General features: G+C 34.7%; 1 protein-coding gene across 1 annotated transcript; it reads left to right on the forward strand.

Moving 5' to 3' along the window:
• The first annotated feature begins 12,809 nt into the window (after positions 1–12,809).
• Positions 12,810–13,764, forward strand: LOC123876786. Its single transcript, XM_045923137.1, has one exon. The coding sequence runs from the start codon at positions 13,040–13,042 to the stop codon at positions 13,694–13,696; it is 657 nt and encodes a 218-aa protein (XP_045779093.1). The 5' UTR covers positions 12,810–13,039; the 3' UTR covers positions 13,697–13,764.
• The last annotated feature ends 8,110 nt before the right edge of the window (positions 13,765–21,874 follow it).

The raw sequence follows: 21,874 nt of genomic DNA on the forward strand, positions 1-21,874 counted from the left end.
TGGCAGATAGGTAGCTCTTATAGCACAAGTAAAGGAATAAATCCGAAAACCGTGAATTTGTGGTTACATCACAGAAAAAAAATTAAAATGTGTTTCACTTTTCAAAGTAAGATAACTATACCAAATGGAGTACTTATGAAAGTAGTAGTAGTAGTAGTAGAAAGTTAAGTAGTTTTTGATTTATCGCGCCAAATGTCGGAAAACATGTACCCTGTAGGTAGTACGGAACCTTCGGTGCGCGAGTCTGACTCGCACTTGGCCGGTTTTTTAATGGCTTATCACTTGCTTTTAATATTATTTATTCCGTGAAATCAAAATCAAAATCTAAGTAGATTTGCTTGACTATCTTATTCACCTAATTATATATTGATTTTATTGATGATGTTCACAGAAAAATTTTGCTGCCTACTTGACTGAGAGCCTCGTTGTGACGTCATTATTTATTGTGATGTTTGCGCCTGCAGTGGCAGCAGATTCCTTATTGAGTGAGGTCAATAAAATCAAAATTTATTTACATGACCTTCTGCTCGAACATATAGGTTTGTTTAATCTATTTTTTTAACTGGCTTATATATAAAAACAAGTAGTTTCTCGCTGAGCTTTCTCACGGCCTCTCTGGCGCAGTAGTAACCGCTGTGTTCTTATTAGTGGGAGGTCCCGGGTTCGATTCCTGGCAGGGGTTTGGAATTTTATAATTTCTAAATTTCTGGTCTGATCGGCCGTGGTTAGTTACCACCCTACCGGCAAACCCGTGCCGCCAAGCGATTTAGCGTTCCGGCACGACGCCGTGTAGAAACCAAAGGAAAACTGCCATATGCCTTCCAGTTTAGCCCGCTTCCATCTTAGACGGCATCATCACTTACCACCAAGTGAAATTACAGTTAAGGGCTAACATGTATCTGAATAAAAGAAAATACCGCACTATACGCAGCCCATAGGATCTTGTTGATGTGACAAAGAAATCATGATACGAGTAAAAACCTAAGTACCAAAGGTATAAAAGATTTCTCCTAGAAGGTTACTGCGATTTTTTTTTCTATTAAGTCAACTTTGTGCTAAGCTGGAACCTTTTTAGGGTTCCGTACCTCAAAAGGAAAAACGGAACCTTTATAGGATCACTTTTTTGTCTGTCTGTCTGTCCGTCTATCGAATCTGTCAAGAAAACCTATAGAGTACTTACCGTTGACTTAGAATTATAAAAATCCCACGGGATTCCTAAAGGTCCATCAAACGGATAGACCTTTAAGAATCCCGTGGGAACTCTTTGATTTTCCGGGATAAAAAGTAGCCTATGTCCTTTCCCGGGATGTAAACTAACTCCGTACCTTTCATCAAAATCGGTTAAACTTTTGGGCTATGAAAAGGTAGCAGACCGACAGACCGACAGACAAACAGACTCACTTTCGCATTTATAATATTATATACATAGTATGGATAGTATGGATTAAATAATTTAGGATTGTGTTAATTAATGCCTAGTAAGTAATTATGTACTTATTTTTTAAGATCCACAACAAGAGCGGGAAATACAAAAATTTATCAATTACATCGATGCTCGTCCATTTAAGTTCACGGTGCTTGGAATCATTCCATTGGATGCTACTCTACCGATGATTGTTCTTAATTTATCCATCACATACATAATTATTTTATTACAATTAACACATTTGTATTAAAACGTTATTATCTAACATGTATAATATTTCTAGCACTAATTTAGTATATACAACAAGTGTAAATTAAAAAATTTCAACACCCCCGACAAATCATTTTCAAATGAATAATTATGTATATCTAGGCAACGTCCATCTTGACAGCTTGACATTTGTCAATTGACACTTGAATATTATGAACCTAAGGGTTATCTAACCTTCTTTTCTACAAGAAAACTAGAAAATAGCTGATAACTTTTAAACGGCTGAACCAATTTTTTTGGATTATAGCTAAGAACACTCTCGATCAAGCCACCTTTCAAACAAAAAAAAGTAAATTAAAATCGGTTCATTCGTTTAGGCGCTACGATGCCACAGACAGATACACAGATACACAGATACAAAGATACACAGATACACAGATACACAGATACACAGATACACAGACACACAGATACACAGATACACACGTCAAACTTATAACACCCCTCTTTTTGGGTCGGGGGTTAAAAAATAATATTAATAGTGTGATAGTGTGATAATTCTTCCTGTTTTATATCGCTATGCTGTTTGTTCAAGAATAAGATACAAGAAGGCAATGGTTCTTGAGACGGCACGCATTGTGAGGAGGTTCCTCACTCTGGAGCCCTGACCACTGGTGGCTTGGGTTCAACCCACCCCACTGCTAGTGGGTCCCATTTTACACATATTTTAATTAATGTTTTTTCCGTGATTCCGTTAGTTTTCTGTTGTTTCTGTTATTATATTTTTTGTTAAGTATTTCTGTTATTCCATTTGTGTAAGCACTTTTTAAAATAGAATAATAATGAGAGAATAAATGAATGAGAGTAAAGATATTGTATTTTTAAAAACAGTTGGTGTCCCGTCCCGTAAGGCTATGGAACCATTGATTTTGAAGTCTGAATGTGAAACCAATTTTATTATTATTTCAATATTTAGAAAATATAATGTTTGCACCATCTGTTTTATTTCAAAACTTGATTTTGTTCAAGTTTGTTGCCTGTACTCCAAGATTTGTAATTCATAATAATAAATGCGAAAGTGTAGGTATATCTGTCTGTCTGTCAAATTTGGTATCACGGAGATAGCTTGCATGATCCAGAGAAGGATATAGGCTACTTTTTGTCCCGGAAAATCAAAGAGTTCTCATGGAATTCTAAAATAAACTTAAATCCATGTGAATGAAGTCGTAAGTATCATCTATTTGGTACAGAGATTGCTTGCATCCTTGAGACGGGCATATCATACTAATTTTTATTCTGTAAAATTAAAGAAATTAATCAAAAATCAAAGAGTTTCCATGGGATTTCTAAAAAACTAAAATCCCCGCGGACGAAGCCGCGGACTTTATATAGTTAGTGTTAATATCGCAGGTATATTGTCAAAGCCGTGATATTACAATCTCACTAGTGATATTATAATTAAACGGTAGATTGTCAAACGACAACCAGAGGCGGCCTCATACCTAACGACCAGTGAAATTGTCAAAATATCATTGCCTTAAAATATCACTGGAGTGACCCCGTGACATTATAATAACACTAAAATCAGAACGTTAAATTGCAAGAAGAGAAGTCATTGACAATCTACCGTTTAATTATAATATCACGAGTGAGATTGTAATATAACGGCTTTGACAATATATAAGTCAGTAAAAAACTTTTGAAGACAAGTCCGTCGTAAACTCCTGGAAGCATATCTTAGTATAAAGTTCTCTTACACCCGTGGGAGCCAATCAGATTTTCGTAAAGATGAAAAATTCATGAGCACTATAACTCTCAGTGAATATGTCACTGACACTGTGACACACTGTCTAATAAGTCGACGAGCTTTTATTACAAAACGATGGCAAAACATTATGTTATAGCATATTGTTTTGCAGTAGTACCAAAACCATTGCCTCAAAATATTTTGAACTGCTGACCCAGCTTCGAGATGTATTCTCGTCCGAAATTCCTCAAATTAAAATTCAAAATATTTTTATTCAATTATGCTTTTACAAGTACTTTTGAATCGTCAAGAGCATCTACCACTGGTTCGGAATATCTTTCTTACCGAGAAGAACCAACAAGAAACTCGACGGTTGCTCTTTTCAAAGATTTGATATACAATATTATGCCATGTATGCATATAATTAAAGTCCCGTGCATTGCTGGAGCGAGCTGCAGGTCAAATCCACGCTCGTTTATCATTGACATAATCTTCGATAGTGTAATATGCTTTTCTCAGGAGCATAGTTTTAATTGATTTTTTAAACTGGTGTAAAGGCAAGTCCAAAATTGATTGCGGATTTTTTTTTGTGAATTTTTTTTCCAGTGCTTGAGGACCAAAGTCTTTGAACAGTGAGTTGCCAGTGATGTCATAAATATGGATCCGAGACATGTCGTTCAGGTGGTCGGGTGGTCTCATAAGTAATGGGGTTAGTGGAGTCAATGAAGCCGTAAAACAGCCAATCTTCGGAAATCCTCAGAAACCCGATTTTTTTTTTTAATTTTTTTGTATTATATATTAGCAGATGATCCCTTCGACTTCGTCCGCGTGGATTTAGGTTTTTAAAATGCCGTTGGAACTCTTTGATGAAAAGGCTTTGTCCTTCCCCGGGATGCAAGCTATCTCTGTACCAAATTTCGTCAAATTCGGTTGAATGGTTGAGCCGTGAAATGTTAGCAAACAGACAGACAGACACACTTTTGCATTTATTATATTAGTATGGAGTATTGATTTAAAAACAGAAACCTTTTGAAGCTGGGAAATAATACGTATGATATTGATAGATCCATGACGTCCAGTAAAACGTTACCTTCTCTTTGAGAAGTTGTAGAGGTCAAATGCTATCAAATGACCTCTAAATACCTATGGGGCAAAAAGGGCCTGTTTTTGAGTTATTGATTGATTTGGTGTTTTTCGGAAAAATACGTACTCGTTTCATTAAAAATCAATTTTAAAAAACTGGCCAACTGCGAGTCAGACTCGCGCACCGAGGGTTCCGTACTCGGGTATTTTTTCCGACATTTTGTACGATAAATCAAAAACATCAAGCACAACCCCTTTCATATGATACCCCACTTGATATAGCTATCTTACTTTGAAAATTGAAACATATTTTTTTGTGATATAACTAAAAATTCATGGTTTTCGAATTTTTCATTTACTTGTGCTATAACCTGTCAAACCTACCTGTAAAATTTTATGATTCTAGGTGAACGGGAAGTACTCTATAGGTTTTCTTGACAGACACGACAGACGGACAGACGAACAAACAGACAGACAACAAAGTGATGCTATAAGGGTTCCGTTTTTCCTTTTGAAGTACGAAACCTTAAAAAGTAAGGCATTTTAAAATAAAAAATGCCAATATGCCTTACCTATATGTATAATGTTACAATAAAAATAAATAGAAATAAAACTCAAAATCATTTGTGCAAAGTAGGTACACTTTGCACAAATGATTTTGAGTTTTATTTCTTACTAGCTAGTAAATCGTCCCAAACTTTTATCTGGTGGAATTTCTAAAATCCTTTCTGAGTGGAGGTTTTCGTTATAAAGGAACCCTGAAAACCAAATAAGAAGTTTCTAGACTTCTTATCCTTACATATTCATATTATAGTTACAAAGTAATCACTATAGGTAAGTAACAAGTGAAATATTTAAAATATCTAAGAAATTAATCTTTATAAATAGTAACATTTAGCTACCTACCATCAAATAAATAAGTTTTCATCACTTAAGTGCTAAGTGATTAAAATGTTATCAAATCTAATGAATTTCAGGTCTTCAAAATTATTTGAATCTAATTTTCATAATTACAAAGAGCTCTTTGTAGGCGCAGCACGTTCTTTTAGTTGAGTGAAGTTCCCCCATATCTGAATCATTGAATAAAACCAGCATGATGGTTGAAATAGAATCTGCATCCAGAAAGAAAGACCACCATCTGGAACCTAAACCAATATCTAAACTATTAAAAATAGTATTCTTCGTTGCTTTAGTTTTGTTTTCAATGGATTTTGGAATAATTAAATACAAATCGTTTCAACAGAAAATATCTATAAAATTGTGCATTTTATCAGTTGCATCATTTGTAGCAACCAGTTTCTACATTTTAGCATATAAGTTAAAAATATATTACGTATATATTATCTATTATTCGAAATATGTAATTCTGTATTACGCTCATGTGTTAATACTTCTATGCATGCCGCAGAATAAAACATTTTGCACATTCCTTGAGAACTTAAACTCTATTGACGTAAAACTTGGTGCTGACAGTAATTCTTATCGTATAGACATCAAGCTACTAACATATTATGTTGCAACAATGATATACAAAGTTATAGCAAATATCACTTATTGTTCAGGCCCACAATTTTATGACGAATGTATAAAACCTGATTGGGTTTCAAATATATATTTCACACCATTCTCTGCGATTGACTTTCCCCCTGTTGTGCTTTTCTTCATATTCTACTCTGCCCGTAGTCGACTAACTGTTTTAAGAAAAGTTATCGAAAGAAGAAATTTTAAACCAATATATATTCAACATATATATAAATCTCTGATTGATTCAACCGAAATTGTTAAAAAAGCATTTGAACCTACGGTAAATAACTACCTAATTTATAAAATAATAAAATGTTTAGATAAAAATTAAATTAAAACAATGATGAGTAAGTAATTTTTGTTTTTTTTTTCCAGTTTATCGTAACACTATTTTTTGAAGTTCCTACTATAATGGTAGTTATTTATCAAACAATAAAAGAGATTACAATTCAATTGGTAAGTACAAATACAAATAATTTTAAATTGTGGCTTTGGGTCATTTTTCTTTGGGACTTTAATCCAAAAGTGATTGATAATATTGTTTTATGTTTACAGAAAAATCCTATCGGGTATTTGACGGAAATTTTTGCGGTTTTCTTTACATGTGTCATAATTTTTGCGCCAGCAGTGATAGCCGGCTCTATATCAAGTGAAGTTAATAATATCAAAATTGATTTACATAACATGATTCTTGAAACAAATGGTTTGTATAATTCAGAAAAAGCATCTTTTTTATTGCCTTTCAGGTTCACTTATATTATGTTTATAGCACACAGATCATAAGTATATGATCTTTGAAGAAGATCTGAATTGATGTTATCTCATTCTGAACTTTTGCTTCATTATACTAAATCAATTTTTCGCTTGATTAGCCATGAAATCATTGGCTAATGATTGGCTTTCTAAATTATGTATTTTCTCTGTGTACATATGTCTCAGTAATTTTTTGAACTTTTAACGATTAATAGTAAATAACAGTCCAGGCCTGAAATAGAGTGACTACTGTCCGAGGAACATTGGAAGGTCGAGGCGAAGCCGAGGACTTTTCAAGTGATTTTGAAAGGATGAGGCGCCAGCCGAATATTATACGGCCAGTAATCGCTTTATTTCAGGCCTGGACTGTAATACTACTACTGTACCATTATATTTATTTTTACTACTAAATTGTAGAGGCCAACAATATGTATTTTCTCATTTAGCAAAAAGTCGAATTTGTAATTTATACCAATTTCTTTTTCCTATCGTTTGTCTCTGAGTCGCTTTCACTTTGCACGATCTATAGCATTGTCCCTTTGAAGATCGTTCGCACGTGCATCTGCTAATGCGATGTCAATCCATCTATTAATAAAGTACACATTTTTCAGATCCACAAAAAGTGCAAGATATTCAGAAGCTGATCAATTACATTCAAGCTCGCCCATTTAAGTTCAGAGTGCTCGGAATCATTCCCATGGACGCGACTTTTCCAATGACTGTTCTCAATTTATATGTCACATACATCATTGTTTTATTGCAACTGACTCATTTGTATTAAAATCACTATAGTTTGCACGACTTGAGGTGTTTAATTTAATAAACCATCTAAGTATTTTAATCGGCTGTGCACCATAACCTTTACAACGCAACCCTTGCAAGGTGAGGGTATCTTGTATCAACAAGATACCCTCACCTTGGTCATACGATATACATGAATGACCTCTCAGAATGTAAGGTTTTTGGCCAAAGTCCACCACGCTGGCAAGTGCGGATGGGCATCTTCACACATCTTTGAAAACATTATAAAGATTACGCAACTTTGAGAACTCTCAGGCATGCAGGTTTCCTCACGAGGATTTCCCTCACCGTTAAAGCAAGCGATATTTAATTTTTGAATTAGTCCGGAATTGAACCCGCGACTTCCCGAATAGGAGGCGGACGTCTAAACCACTACACTATCACTACTTTTAAAATCTTAAGTAAATAGCTCGTAAAATAAAACTTAAGTAAATACTTTTAAAATCTTAAAAAAATATCAACAAAGCACCCATAATCTATAATCTAAATATATAAATGAAAGAGGTGACTGACTGACTGATCTATCAACGCACAGCTCAAACTGCTGGACGGATCGGGCTGAAAATTGGCATGCGAATACCTGTTATGACGTAGACATCCGCTAAGAATGTACTTTGAAAATTCACAAAACCACATTTAATAAGCCACAAATTCACGGTTTTCGTATTTTTCCCATTACTTGTGCTATAAGGCTTACCTACCAGCCAAATTTCATGATTCTAGGTCAACGAGAAGTACCCTACAGGTTTTCTTGACAGACACGACAGACGGACAGATGAACAGACAGACAGTGTTCTGTTTTCCTTTTGAGGTACGAAACCCTAAAAAAGTAGCTTAGCGTCTTTAACTAATTCATGCAAAAAAATCACGTCGATCCTTGCTTCGTTGCGAAAACCAACAAGCAAATACTCTTTCACAGTTGCAGGGGTACGTGTAAAAAGGGTTTAACCAACAAAGACAATATTCCAAGATAATTGCATTTTGAAAGTTCAGACTTCATTTTCGTTATATCTTTAATATTAAACCTCAAATACATTTTTTTTATGATTCCATATATTATAAGATACCTTTGAGTTCTCATACATAATTTTTTGCATCAAAAGGAGTACAACAGCACCTACTTTAAATAACTGATTTAAAGTTTATTTCTTACTAGCTAGTAGGAAGATTGTCTCAAACTTTTCCCTGGTGGAATTACTGAAATCCTTTCTTAGTGAGGGACTCGTTATGAAGGAACCCTAAAACCGAATAAGTTTCTAGACTTCTTATCCTTACATATACATACATTATATTAAAGTTATAAAGTAAACACTATATACCTAAACTATATGGTTAATAACAAATAAAATATTTAAAACCAGAAATCCTTGACTGTCTGCCTTTATAGATGGTAACCTTTATCTACCTACCATCAAATAGGTAAGTTTTAATCACTTAAGTGCTAAGTGATTAAAACGTGTTCAAAAATAATGAATTTCAGATCTTCAAAATTATTTCAATCCAATTTTCATAATTATAAAACGTTCTTTGTAGGCGCAGCACGTTCTTTTAGTTTAGTGAAGTTCCCCTATATCTGAATCATTGAATAAAAACAGCATGATGATTGAAGTAGAGTCTGCATCCAGAAAGAAAGACCACCATCTGGAACCTAAACCATTATCTAAACTCCTAAAAATATTCTTCTTCATTGCTTTAGTTTTGTTTTCAATGGATTTTGGAATAATTAAATACAAATCGTTTCAACAAAAAATATCCATAAAATTCTGTTTTTTAGCAGTTGCATCATTTGTTGTAACCAGTTTCTACATTATAGCATATAAGTTAGAAATGTATTACGTATATATTATCTTTTATTCGAAATATGTAATTCAGTATTACGCTCATGTGTTAGTACTTCTATGCATACCGCAGAATAAAACGTTTTGGACATTCCTTGAGAAGTTAAACTCTATTGACATAAAACTTGGCGCTGACAGTAATTGTTACCGTATAGACATCAAGCTAATAATATATTATGTTGCATCAGTGATATACAAAGTTATAGCAAATATCACTTATTGTTCAGGCGCACAATTTTATGACGAATGTATTAAACCTGATTGGGTTGCCTATATATATTTCATACCATTCTCTGCGCTTGACTTACCCTTTGTGATGCTTTTCTTCATATTCTACTCTGCCCGTAGTCGACTAACTGTTTTAAGAAAAGTTATCGAAAGAAGAAATTGTAAACCAATATATATTCAACATGTATATAAATCTCTGATTGATTCAACTGAAATAGTCAAAAAAGCATTTGAACCTACGGTGACTAACTAATTTATAAAATAACAAAAGGTTTGGATATAAAATTTCAAATAAAACAATGATGAGTAAGTAATTTATTCATTTTATTTTCAGTTTATCGTAACACTATTTTTTGAAATTCCTACTTTAATGGCAGTTATTTATCAAATAATAAAAGAGATTACAATTCAATTGGTAAGTACAAATACAAATAATTTTAAATTGTGGCTTTTCTTAACAATTAATGTTTTGAAGATTGGGTCATTTTTCCTTGGGACTTTGTCCAAAAGTTATTGACAATATTATTTTATGTTTACAGAAAAATCCCGTCGGGTATTCCTCAGAAATTTTTGCGGTTTTCTTTACATGTGTCATAATTTTTGCGCCAGCAGTGATAGCCGGCTCTATATCAAGTGAAGTTAATAATATCAAAATTAATTTACATAACATGATTCTTGAAACAAATGGTTTGTATAGTTAAGAATAAGCATCTTTTTGGTTAGTTTGGTTTGGTGCTTTTCAGGTTCACTTAAGTATATTATGTTTATAGCACACAGATCATAAGTATCTGATGTTTGAAGATCTGAATTGATGTTATCTCATTCTGAACTTTTGCTTCATTTTACTAAATCAACTTTTCTTTTGATTTGCCACGAAATCATTGGCTAATATTACTGGCCGAGGAACATTGGAAGGCCGAGGCGAAGCCGTGGATTTTTCAAGTGATTTTTAAAGGATGAGGCGCCAGCGAATATTACTCGGCCAGTAATCGCTTTATTTCCGGTCTGGAATGTAATGTACTAAAAAATAAATATAATGCTACATAACATCTACTGTTATGTAGCATTATATTTATTTTTTTACTAAATTGTAGATCCCAGCAATATGTACCTATTTATCTCATTTACCAAAAAGTAGAATTTTTAATCTATACCAACTTCTTTTTCCTACCGTTCGTCTCTAAGTCGCTTTCACTTTGCACGATCTATAGCATCGTTCCTTCGAAGATATTTCGCACGTGCATCTGCTAATTCGGTGTCAATCCATCGTTATTAATTTATATAATAAAGTACACATTTTTCAGATCCACAAAAAGTGCAAGATATTCAGAAGCTGATCAATTACATCGAAGCTCGCCCATTTAAGTTCAGAGTGCTCGGAATCATTCCCATGGACGCGACTTTTCCAATGACTGTTCTCAATTTATATGTCACATACATCATTGTTTTATTGCAACTGACTCATTTGTATTAAAATCACTATAGTTTGCACGACTTGAGGTGTTTAATTTAATAAACTGTCTATTAGTATTTTAATCGGCTGTGCACCGTAACCTTTACAATGCAACCCTGACAAGGTACCCCCACCTTGGTCAAACGATATACAGGAATAACCACTCAGAATGAAAGATTTTTGGCGAAAGTCCACCACACTGGCAAGTGCGGATGGGCAAACTTAACGCACCTTTGAAAATATTAGGAAGATTACGCAACTTTGAGAACGCTCAGGCATGCAGGTTTCCTCACGAGGAGTTCCCTCGCCGTAAAGCAAGTGAAATTTAATTTTCGAATTAGTCCGGGATCGAATCCGCGACCTCCCGAATAAAAAATAAAAGCAGTAAAATAAAAAATAGTAAAATAGGTGTTTGAAATTTGTGTGGTCCACGTGGACGAAGTCGTGGTCATAAGCTTGTACTATTATAGAGGTGTAATCAGAACGCTAGCAAAAACGAAAGCAAGTGATATTAGTATTGATAAACTGATAAGAAACCATAAAAAAACCTATAAAAAAAAATTAAAAATCCTGTATTTTTAAAAGGTCACAATATATTGCAATTCAAACATCTGACTGACGCTAGAGGTCAACGAAAGTTCCGTAAATATGTCATTCGAAATCAACGCCGCGTCGTAGGTGGGGCACAAGTTTTGCACGCTAGAGAATGCTGGTTTGAAAAATACTAAAGCACTAAAACTGCAACATAAGGCAAGTGGTTACTGGCACTAGATTAATGTGTTAAGGTAGTATAATAATAATGCGAAGTTCTTGCTAACGTTCTGGTAACAGCCTGTATAATATGTACCCGTATTTAATAAAAATTGTTGTACATTTCTACCACCAGTATGTCGCGTTGTAGCTTTCAGTGCCCGTTCCTTCGTAGCGCCATTAAAACACGCTGGATCTGTGGAATCTCCACCATTCGCCATTTTATATCTTGAATACATAATTTATGTTCCGACTCATCTCCAACTGGAACTAGCTCCCTTAGCTTTTACATAGGATTCATCGCTCCACGTGTTAAGGGTCATGAGCCCGGCCTGCCCGCGAAATTCAAATTTAATTTGGTTTTTCACAATTTGTAAACTAATACGACAACTTAGGCTTATGGTATTTTAATTGCGACAATGGCAGTATCATCCTCACAGGTTTGTATAAAAACCTTTACTTGAAAGGGTCCAGTTTAAGAAACTAGCTCTAGTATCGACTATTCTCACAAATTAGTCTACGCTAACTAGAACTAATTTCTTAAACTGGACCTTTTCTAGTAAAGATTTTTATGTAAACCTGTGAGGATATACTGCCATTGTCACAATTAAAATGCCATAAGCCTACGTTGTCGTATTAGTTTACAAATTGCGACAAACCAAATTAAATTTGAATTTCGCGGGCAGGCCCGTCTCATGCCCCTTATGCAAATTTGTTGCTGATCTTTCTCGCTGATTCAGAACCAGTGCAGTGAAAGCATTAGATGATTTAAAAATACTGGGTTAAGTTTATTTAACTGGGTTAAGTTTAGTTTAAGTCAGTCGTCGACTAACGGTCGCACGTAACGCACGCACGCTCGTTAAGCGATCACATACATATTTCTCATAGTACCTACTTAGTACCTAACTACAATGCAGTCTAAGTGTGATGTGTGTAAAAGAACGGTTACAAAATCACTACCGGGATTAGAATGCAGTAAGTGTGACATAGTTGTGCATCTTAACACCAGATGCAGTGGTCTGACTGGTAAGCAAATCGCCGCCCTCAAAGCGGCCACCAGCTTAGAGTGGACTTGCCTTGAATGCCAGCGGGAATCACCAAGACGCAATTCATCAATCATTATTCCGGAAGAAGACGACGAAGACGACAACACACCTGTTCAAATCGACGCAAAGAAGCTGTTGAGCAACATTTCCAAGGAAATTGAAAAGGCGATTAAAAGTGAGATGCGTGAACTTAATGAGGCATTGCAGTTTCATAGTGGAAAGCTAGACGAAGTCGTGGAGTGTATGGACGCATTCAAACAAACTATTAAAGCACTCGAAAGGAAGAATGTGGAGCTAACGAATAAAAATAATAACCTAGAAACTCGTATCGGAGCCCTCGAGCAACGATTACAAGAAATCGAGCAAGAAAAGCTTATAAATTCAGTGGAAATTGCAAATGTACCATACCAGAGCACAGAAGCGGACAGTAAAATATTGGAAAAGGTGGCCCTGAAACTCCAACTACCCATTGGAGGTATAAAAAGCTCACGAAGACTCCAAGGGAAGAAAGAACAACCGCCGAACATTAGAGTGGAATTACAAGACGAAAGTACTCAAGAACAATGGATTACGGCTGCTAAAAGCATCAAAACTATGGTAGTGGACCTTTGCCCCTCCGAGAAAAATAATAAGGATATAGTTTACATCAGTGAAGCAATGACGAAAACCAACAAGACCTTACTGTGGAAGGCTAAGCAAGAACTAAAGATTAACCAGAAATTCAAGTACGTATGGTTTAAAAAAGGATTCGTAAAGGCACGCAAAGACGACGGTTCAAAAACCTATATTTTACGAACCATGGCGGATGTAAACGCCCTACTAAAGAACAAAACGTAAGGCATTATTTGATACCTGCGTTATATACCTGCGTTTTAATATGGACAGTTCACTAGACGAAATTTACGAATTATCGGACTGTATAAATATTAACGACTTTTTAAATAATATCTCTAATATTAATATAAACTTATTGTGTGTACATTTCAACATTAGATCTCTTATAAAAAACTTCGCCACGCTAGAACAGTGTATACTTACTTCGAATAAATGTATTGACGTAGTTATCCTCACCGAAGCTAATATATCTGATAAAATAAGTTGCCTTTATCATATAAATGGCTATCAAATGTTCACAGCTCTAAGAAAGTCAAGAAGGGGCGGTGGCATTATCGTTTATGTACGTAATAAAAACAAATGTAGCATAAAAAATATTAGAACAACCTACTTCGAAAATATATTATTTACAATAACCACCCCTTCTAACTACACTGCGAACATTTGTGCTATTTACCGTCCTCCTAATACAAGTAAAAACCTATTTATCGACGAACTCTTTACCACTATTGATAAATTCGCAAAAACCACAGATTTTTACTTTCTAGGAGATATTAACATAAATCTGAGACTAGACAACCCTATAAAACATAAATACAGTAACATGCTGCACAGCCTAGGCCTTATGTGCGGGATCACTGCACATACTAGGATTGAATTATGTAATGGCAAAATAAGCAAATCGTGTATAGATCACATTTATGCTCGATCCCGCACACAAGACCTGTATACGGCGGCGATCGGTACGACACTGGCTGACCACCGGGCGGTGATACTCGCTTGCCTCGGCGCTCGAACACAGGATGTTCCGAAATACAGAACTTGTCTTAACAACCAAAAGTTATTCTCATCATTAGAACAGATAGATTGGGGGCCTACAAATAACATGACGTGTCCAATATCTATATATAATTACCTAAAGACTAGACTTACGGAATGCTACAAAAAATCTGAATATAAAATAAAAATAAAACCTAACAACGTACGAAGTCAAAACATATGGATCAATAAAAAAATTATACAAGCATGTGAGTATAGGGATGATTTGTTCTTAAAATGGATAAAAAACACGAATGATCTAATCGCAAAACAAAAATACAATAAAGCCCGAAACTACGCCAATATGTTAATTCAAAAAACTAAAAATAAAACCACAAAGTCGGACATTATCGCAAACAAAAATAACCCTAAAAATCTATGGAATATATTGAATAGGCTAACTGGCAAAATGAAGTCTTCAATAGACGAAATACTGCAAAGTACTTTTGGTGGTCATTGCAAAGATATTGCAAACAATTTTGCGGATACGTTTAACAATAGTGTCAAACGGATAATTCCTAAATGCTCCGAACCATTGCTCGACAATTCAACATATAGCTCTTCAGCAAATGTCACCATGCGCTTTAAGCCTGCAGATCCCAAATCAGTAGAAAAAATAATCAAATCTCTAAACAGTAATAAAGCACCAGGAGTAGATCGAATAAGAGCTATTGACATAAAAATGCTATGTGGAAAAATTAAAGCAACCCTATCGAACCTGATAAATGCAAGCGTAATTACAGGTAAGTATCCTACTGAACTAAAAACTGGCATTGTAAGACCAATACATAAAAAAGGCAGTAGGCTCGATTGTGATAATTATAGACCGATAACGATATTACCTACGGTTGACAAAATCGTCGAAAAATACATTAGTAATCAAATACACAATTTTTATGATAGCAATGACATACTAACAAACAATCAATATGGATTCCAACCACGTAAGAACACTACTCAATTGCTTTCAGCATTCACAGATAGTGTATACAAACATATCGACAGTAAAAAGCATATTTTGGCCGTATTCATTGACTACAGCAAGGCTTTTGACACACTAAGACATAATAAACTGTTGCAAACCTTAGAGGACAGCGGAATTAGAGGTAAGCTACTCACATGGTGTGAAAACTACCTGCAAGAAAGATCTTACAGGGTTAGAGTTGGTGACGATGATAGTCTTCCAGTTCAGGTAACGGAAGGAACGGCACAGGGATCCGTACTAGGACCTTTGCACTACCTTACTTACGTAAATAGTCTGTCCAACACCATAAAGAAGTGTGAGATCTACCAATTTGCAGATGACACTTGTTTAGTTGCCGCGGCCGACAATATAGAAGAGGCGCTCACGCAACTTCAAGATGATTTCGACTCGCTGGCAAAATGGTCTCACGACGCAGGGCTGGTGCTCAATGCCAGCAAAACTAAACTGATATACATTAGCACCAGCCACAATAGAAGCTCGTACAAGCCTAAACTAATAGCGCATAATCACCATTGCCTTCATGTGAATACCGCTAAGAATCTGACACCTTGTACCTGTGATACAATCGACGTAGTTGACAAGCACACCTATCTTGGGCTTGTCATCGACAGTCGACTTAACTGGACAGACCACGTTAACCATGTGTGTGACAGGCTTAGAGGGATATTAGCAAAATCTTCGCTAATAAAATCTAGAATACCATACAAAACTCTCTTATTACTGTACATTTCTTTGGCTGAATCGGTTATATCATATGGGTTGTCAAGCTACGGAAGAACATACAAAACTCACCTTGATAAAATATTCGCACTTCAAATACGGATCCTAAAGCAAATAGTTCCAAATAAAATCAAATTAGCTCATAAAGATGATTATCGTAAACTATTTGCTTTCTGCAAAATAATACCAGTACATGAAAAAACAGAACTGACATTATTACTTGAGCAATATTTTAATGAAAACTTAAGAAAAGTGCAGACCCCATATTCAGCCCGAAGAATTGACAACCCTAAACTCTTATTACCTAAATATAACAACTTATATGGAAAAAGAAGATTGAATTACGTCATACCTTACTTAATTAATCAGCTCCCTAAGTCATTAACCGACGTAATAAATCAAAAAAATATAAAAGTTAAATTAAAGGAATACTATCAACAAATTATAATATCGAAGTATAATAATTAAACTGTATATTCTACAGTCTAATTATTGTACCTATTTAATTTTGTAAATAACGTGCCAGTAATATCGAAATATTGAATTGATAAATAAGTATCCACTTGTTACTACAACCTACACTTACTAATAATAGTAATATCTTAATTCACTAATAATACTAACAACTAAACTTACCTATAATACTTATAATAATACTAACAACTTAACTTACTACTAACATATAATAATATCAATCATATATTTAGCATCATATTTGATAGTTACATTACTTGAACTAAACATTGCACTTACACAAAACAAAATCATCCTGTACCAAAGTTATAAATCACACACGAAGTAGTGTTAGTAAGATATCATATTACATGAAGTAGTGTGAGTGAGCGTCGACTGGTTTTACCACGTCTTACGCTATTCGCACCATCCTACCTACCAACTTTTTTTTTTATCTACCTACATATATTTAGAATTCTTATTGATAACCCATATTTAGCCTAATGTTGTTAGTTTATAAGTCTAGTTGTAAGTACTAGTAGAAATTGTTATACTAGATTAAATTATTGTTACGTGCACTACACATTGTCGACGACAGGTGTGCGGAAAAACTGATAAAGTTTATGAATACACCTGTTTTGTAAAATTTGTAAAAATTTGTTCTTAAATAAATAAATTATTATTATTATTATTATTATTATTAAATAAAAAAGGTTTGTATTTCTATTTCTATTGAAAATTCCAATACGTTTTTTGTAATTGTAACTGTAATTTTCAAAATATATTGGGCACGTATTAAATTGAGCCCTAGTAGTTCCATGTAAAGTTTATATTACAATATTCTTTACAACAATTCAAATTCAAATCCCTGTGTGTATATACTTATTGTATACCCGTGCTGATTTGGAATACGTCAGGTTAGTAATCTCTATAAGATTGATGGATCCATTATTGTAACACAAGTGAGAATACAGACCAGCATACAATGAGCTTCTACGAAATTCTACACAAAACCAAAAATCTGAAAATTCAAAGAACCTGTAAAGCCGGCTCTACACTCGCACGTGAAGTCGCGCCGTTATTTCACGCCGTGAATGTATGCCGCGATCAACGCGTGAACTGTGTCCCTTCCACACTCGCAAATCTTCACAGGCTAATAAAATTGATTTAAGTATAATTTTCTTTCCTTCGTAATTTTTATGTTCTTCTTTGAAAATCTGCCTTTTTGTATTAATTAGATTTGATAGTAATTTGTATAGATACATAGATGAATGTAACGCCGATCAAGAACCCCTTACTTTAAGTGAATGCTGTGAAGTCGATTGTTTGTGTACTTACGTGTATGGGTAGGCTTATAATAGGCATAACTCATGACTGAGTAGGTTCCTGCGGTAGTGGAACGGTGCGGGAGGGGTGTGATGACGTGACGTGGCGCTCAGTGATTCGTCGACTTGTGACAACTGTCACCCTCCCGCATCGCTCCACTACCGCAAGAGCCTACTCAGTTATGCGCTACACCTATAATAACACTAGATAATAGCAGTGGACTAAATATTTCTTAAATAAATAGTATAGTTTGAGAAATAAATTATTGTCACAAGTAATATACAATACTTATCCATACTAATATTATAAATGCGAAAGTGTGTCCGTCTGTCTGTCTGCTACCGTTTCACGGCTCAACAGTTTAACTGATTCTGACGAAAGATACAGGGTTAACTTATACCCCGGGGACGGACATAGGCTACTTTTTATCCCGGAAAATCAAAGAGTTCCCACGGGATTCCCGAAAACCCACCCACTTAACTGATTTCTATGAAAGTAGCTTGCATCCCTGTAATTGACATAGGCAACTTTTTATCCTGGAAAATCAAACAGTTCCCACAAGATCTTAAAAAACCTAAATCCACGCAGACGAAGTCGCGGGTATAATCTAGTACCTAATAACATACATTATGTAGTTAAAGATGATGAAATGATAGATGTCCACTCCTGGGCATAGGGACTCTTGTATGGACTTTCACACGCCACCGTTCGATCTTGCGCCACCGCCGTCCAGCGGCTCCCTGCGACTTTTTTGATGTTGTCGGTTCGTTAAAAGCCGATTCACACCAAGCACGTACATGTGATACGTGCGTAGTGACGCGCGTAAATTCCTGACACACCGGATTACGCATACGTCCACGCTTTACGCAAGCGGTGTGCCATGTTTCATAGAATTCCATACATTACATTAACGTAATAGTACGCGCTACGTCTTCGCTTACGCAGCCTGTGTGAACGAGCTATTAGTGGGGGGTCCTTCAACGCTGCGCTTTCTGGGGTCAGGTCGCCGTTTCAGCACCTTGGGACCTCAACATCTATTTGTTTTTCGAAGTATGTGCCCTGCCCATAGCTACTTCAGCTTCACAACCCACGAAGCGTTGTCGGTTGTCGGTTACTCTGGTACTCCTACGGATCAAAACAATAATTGTATTATTTTCTTAAAAGTTACCAAGTATTCAGATAAACAGGATGTTTCATGAACTGATGGAGCTCTAGTAAGGCTGGTCGGTATTCGGAGGCCCGTTGAATAATTCATATAATTCCATACAGACATCGTTCGACGCGATGTCACATTATTCACAATTTGCGAGATACCTTAATTCGCGTGTATCATGTAAATACATTTTTATCCGATTTATTTTACGGTAATCTGCTTGATATGATATAGATACGTGTTTTCATTCCGTTAATTCGATGTGATATCCATTTGTTAAGCAGGATTTGTTTAAATACGCATTAAGCATCACTTATATACCTACTAAACTATCTTTCTTAAGTATCTATGTATTAATGATCTCAATTAGAAGATGATACCCGCTACTTCATATTATGTGCATTTAGGTGTCTTAAAAATCCCGTACGAACTCTTAGATTTTGTGGAACAAAAAGGCCAAGTGCGAGTAAGACTCGCGCACCGAGGGTTCCATACTCGGGTATTTTTTCCGACATTGTGCGCGATAAATACAAAACTATTATGGATAAAAATAAATAAAAATCTGTTTTAGAATGCACAGGTAAAGCCCTTTCATATGAAACCCCACTTGAAACATATTTTTTTGTGATGTACGTGTTCACGGTTTTCGGATTTTTTCCTTTACTTGTGCTATAAGAATTACCTACCTGCCAAATTTCATGGTTCTAGGTCAACGGAAAGTACCCTATAGGTTTTTTTGACAGACACGACAGACGGACAGACAGACAACAAAGTGATCCTATAAGGGTTCCGTTTTTCCTTTTGAGGTATGGAGTACAACAGTACCTACTTTGAATAAGTGATTTTGAGTTTTGAGATATATTTCTTACTAGCTAGTAGGTAGACTGTCTTAAACTTTTCCCTGGTGGAATTACTGAAATCCCTGAAGGAACCCTAAAAACCAAATAAGTATCTAGACCCAGCGGTCAGCTTATCCTAACATATACTTACATATATTATAGTTATAAAGTAATCACTATTATAGGTGAGTGACAAGTAAAATATTTGAACTAAGAAATTCATATTTAGAAATTATAACAAGATTTAACTGCCTACCATCAAATAGACCGTAAGTTTTAATCACTTAAATGCTAAGTGATCAAAACGTGTTCAAAACTAATGAATTTCAGGTCTTCAAAATTATTTCAATCCAACTTACATAATTACAAAAGGTTCCTTGCAGGCGCAGCACGTTCTTTTAGTTTGGTGAAGTTCCCCCATATCTGAATCATTGAATAAAACCAGCATGATGATTGAAGTAAAATCTGCATCTAGAAAAAATGACCACCATCTGAAACCTAAACCATTATCTAAACTCCTAAAAATAGTATTCACCGTTGCTTTAATTTTGTTTTCATTGGATTTTGGAATAATTAAATACAAATCGTTTCAACAGAAAATAACTTTAAAACTGTGTTTTTTATCAGTTGCATCATTTGCTGTAACCAGTTACATTATATCATATTATTTAGAGATGAGTAACGAATATCTTATCTATTATTCGAAATATATAATTCAGTATTACGCTCATGTGTTAGTACTTCTATGCATGCCGCAGAATAAAACATTTTGCACATTCCTTGAGAATTTAAACTCTATTGACGTAAAACTTGGCGCTGACAGTAATTCTTATTGTATAGACATCAAGCTATTAACATATTTTGTTGCAACAATTATATACAAAGTTATAGCAAATATCATTTATTGTTCAGGCTCACAACTTTATCACGAATGTATAAGACCTGCTTGGGTCGCAAATATGTTCATACCATTCTTTGCGATTGACTTTCCCCTTGTTGTGCTTTTCTTCATATTCTACTCTGCCCGTAGTCGACTAACTGTTTTAAGAAAAGTTATCGAAGGAAGAAATTGTAAACCAATATATGTTCAAAATGTATATAAATCTCTGATTGATTCAACTGAAAATGTTAAAAAAGCATTTGAACCTACGGTAACTAACTAATATATGAAATAATAAAAGGTTTAGATATAAAATCTCAATTAAAACAATGATGAGTAAGTAATTTATTTATTTTCAGTTTATCGTAACACTATTTTTTGAAATGCCTACTCTAATGGCAGTTATTTATCAAATAATAGAAGAGATTACAAATCAATCGGTAAGTTCAAACACAAACAATTTAAATAAATGATGGCTTTTCTTAACAATTAATGTTTTGAAGATTGGGTCATTTTTCTTTGGGACTTTATCCAAAATTTATTGACAATATTGTTTTATGTTTACAGAAAAATCCCGTCGGGTATTTCTCAGAATTTTTTGCGGTTTTCTTTACATGTGTCATAATTTTTGCGCCAGCAGTGATAGCCGGCTCTATATCAAGTGAAGTCAATAATATCAAAATTAATTTACATAACATGATTCTTGAAACAAATGGTTTGTATAGTTAAGAATAAGCATCTTTTTGGTTATTTTATGTTTACATAAAAATCCCGTCGGGTATTCCGCGGAACTCTTGACGGTTTTCTCCTCATATGTGTCATAATAATTTTTGCACCAGCAGTGATAGCCGGTTCTATATCGAGTGAAGTTAATAATATCAAGATTACTTTACATAACATGACTTATGAAACAAGTGGTTTGTATAATAATTAAGAAAAAAGCATTTTATTTTATTTTTGTACTGGCTTGCAGATTCACCTTTACAATATTTTTAAAACACAAAGA

The sequence above is a fragment of the Maniola jurtina genome, chromosome 22 (genome assembly GCF_905333055.1).
Source record: "Maniola jurtina chromosome 22, ilManJurt1.1, whole genome shotgun sequence".
NCBI lineage: Eukaryota > Metazoa > Arthropoda > Insecta > Lepidoptera > Nymphalidae > Maniola > Maniola jurtina.

Bases quoted from the DNA above. Each gene is read 5' to 3' on its own strand.
- LOC123876786 (XM_045923137.1), top strand. From the start codon at position 13,040: ATGCGTGAACTTAATGAGGCATTGCAGTTTCATAGTGGAAAGCTAGAC.